The sequence below is a fragment of the Phytophthora infestans genome, genomic scaffold (genome assembly GCF_000142945.1).
Source record: "Phytophthora infestans T30-4 supercont1.25 genomic scaffold, whole genome shotgun sequence".
Taxonomy (NCBI): domain Eukaryota; phylum Oomycota; class Peronosporomycetes; order Peronosporales; family Peronosporaceae; genus Phytophthora; species Phytophthora infestans.
In genome coordinates this window covers 1-2,145 of record NW_003303734.1, presented here as the reverse complement: position 1 = coordinate 2,145, position 2,145 = coordinate 1, and the positions used below count along the sequence as shown (strand labels likewise).

The following is a 2,145-nucleotide window of genomic DNA, read 5'->3' as shown; positions in this document are numbered from 1 at the left end:
TATTTGGTACAAGGTACCCAAAAGTCGTTCAAAGCCCAACCATTGGTTAAATGACATTGCATTTCTATAGGTAACTAATAGTTTGTATTAAACCCGAACTTATCCTACCTATAAATATACTCAGTTTACAATCTACCCTTATTTAGTCACTTCGCTCTCTTTAATAAAAGAGGGGACCTGTGAACTGCCGTTCACTGAGAGTTTGTATACTCTCGGAAGATAACTTCCTCTTGCGCAAGGTGCTGTGTGACCCCGTCACAAAATGTCTCACATTTATTTGTCAAATTAAAACGTCGCTCATTCTCACTTGGTGTCGACGCGTTGGGGGGAGGGTTGTTCTCCTTCTCCTCTGAAAATACTATCCCGCTCTTCATAAAGCAGTGGCGAATTGTCTCTGGAGTGATATCGTCCGTCAACCCACTTCATTCCTTGCAATTGGTCAACGTAGTAGATACCCTTTCCCTCCGGAGCCTTGTGTGGCATCGACTTGTCAGCCCTATCGCACGCCAAACTCATGTGCCTATCGCGATAACCACTCTTTGCTGCCGCAATAATTCCGGCGTCCATTGGCTGAAGATATGATGTATATGATTAAAAGAGTGATGGTCAGTCGAAAATGGTCGATCAATTTAGATATGGTTACAGTACCTGTACCTGTTTTGGTGAACCATTTTCGAAATGTAAAGGGTCACTGACAATAAAAGATATGGTATTATTTATAATAGTCAATTTGGTTAGAAAATGTTCAATTCTGCCCCCCCAATTGGTTATAACTGAATCCGAAATCGCTCCATACAAATATTAAGTCAAATGTTGTCCTTCCGAGCGTCTGATAGGACAAAATGAGCTGTATAGGTCACATTAAAATTCATTTGTCCAGTGCAAAGCGCAAATTGTTTTAACAATTATAAACAGCAAAGATTGAATTTTCAGAAAATGGCAAGCATTCTAAAAACCAAATGATGGTCATTGCATCTTAAATTGTCCGACAAATTTTGGGGAATGACGCTGGTGTCAACGTCGCTGGGCGGGCGGCGCAGCGACGTCTTCTGGACGCGCATATTCCTATTCGGCGCTTCCTGTGTGGCGGGACTCATCATCGCCCGCCGCCGGAAGCTGCACCGTTTTCACCTGCACATCCTGAATGCCAAGTCGGCGGACTGCGGCCGCCTTTTCGGGCTCGATATTGGCGGCACGTTGACGAAAATGGTCTACTTCCAGTCGGCTGACGGTGCGGCCGCGGTGCAGCGACAGCAGATGGAACGTCAGCTCAATCGATTGGATCCACTGACCCCACGCGAGCGGCGGCGCGTGGAGGGCAGCCTGCCTCTCATCGATGACTTCATCATGAGTCTCCACGCCACGGACGAGGCTCAGCGCGAGGAGCGACTGCAGCTGTTTGTACCTGAGCTAGGTGGAACCATCCACTTTATTAAGTGCGTGCTTGAGTGGGTAGATATTTCGAGATTCATTTAACCGAATGACGTTGTTCCTTGTGCAGCTTTCCCACAGCCAAAATGGACGAGATCACAGACTTTGTGCGCCGCCGTTTCTTCCACCGATACATTAAGAAGATCGCCTGCACAGGTGGCGGTGCCTTCAAGGTGGGATACTCCTACAAAAATTCTCTGTTGTTTGATATTCTGACTTCGTGGATGTGTGTCGAATGCAGTTTTCTCCGTTGTTCGTGTCGCCCTTAGGTATCGAGCTGCAAAAGGCGGATGAGATGGATGCACTGATCCAGGGGCTCAACTTTGTTCTGCAGAACGCTCCAAACGAGTGCTTCACGTTCGTGAAGGTGGTTCCAGACACCCAGGGGCTTGGAAGTGCAACAAAGAAAATGCTACCAAAGCTGAACAAGCACGACTTGTATCCGTTCCTCCTCGTGAATATTGGCTCCGGTGTGAGCATTCTCAAGATCACAGGAGAGTCGCAATACGAACGCGTGTCTGGCACGAGCCTGGGCGGTGGAACCTTTCTAGGTCTTTGCCGCGCATTGTCTAAGCTTCACACGTTCGACGAGGCGATGGATGCCAGTGTTGAGGGGGACTCGAATGAGGTGGACATGACCGTGGGCGACATCTATGGTACCGCCGGATATGAGCAGTTCCATCTTAAGCCAGACACAGTAGCCAGCAGCTTCGG

At 48.1% G+C, this 2,145-nt stretch overlaps 1 protein-coding gene across 1 annotated transcript; it reads left to right on the top strand.

Moving 5' to 3' along the window:
* Window positions 1-1,002: 1,002 nt before the first annotated feature.
* PITG_12896 (uncharacterized protein) lies at window positions 1,003-1,476 on the top strand (the record flags this gene model as incomplete). Its single annotated transcript, XM_002900411.1, has 1 exon — window positions 1,003-1,476. One exon carries the CDS (start codon window positions 1,003-1,005, stop codon window positions 1,474-1,476), a length of 474 nt encoding a protein of 157 aa, XP_002900457.1.
* Window positions 1,477-2,145: the final 669 nt, after the last annotated feature.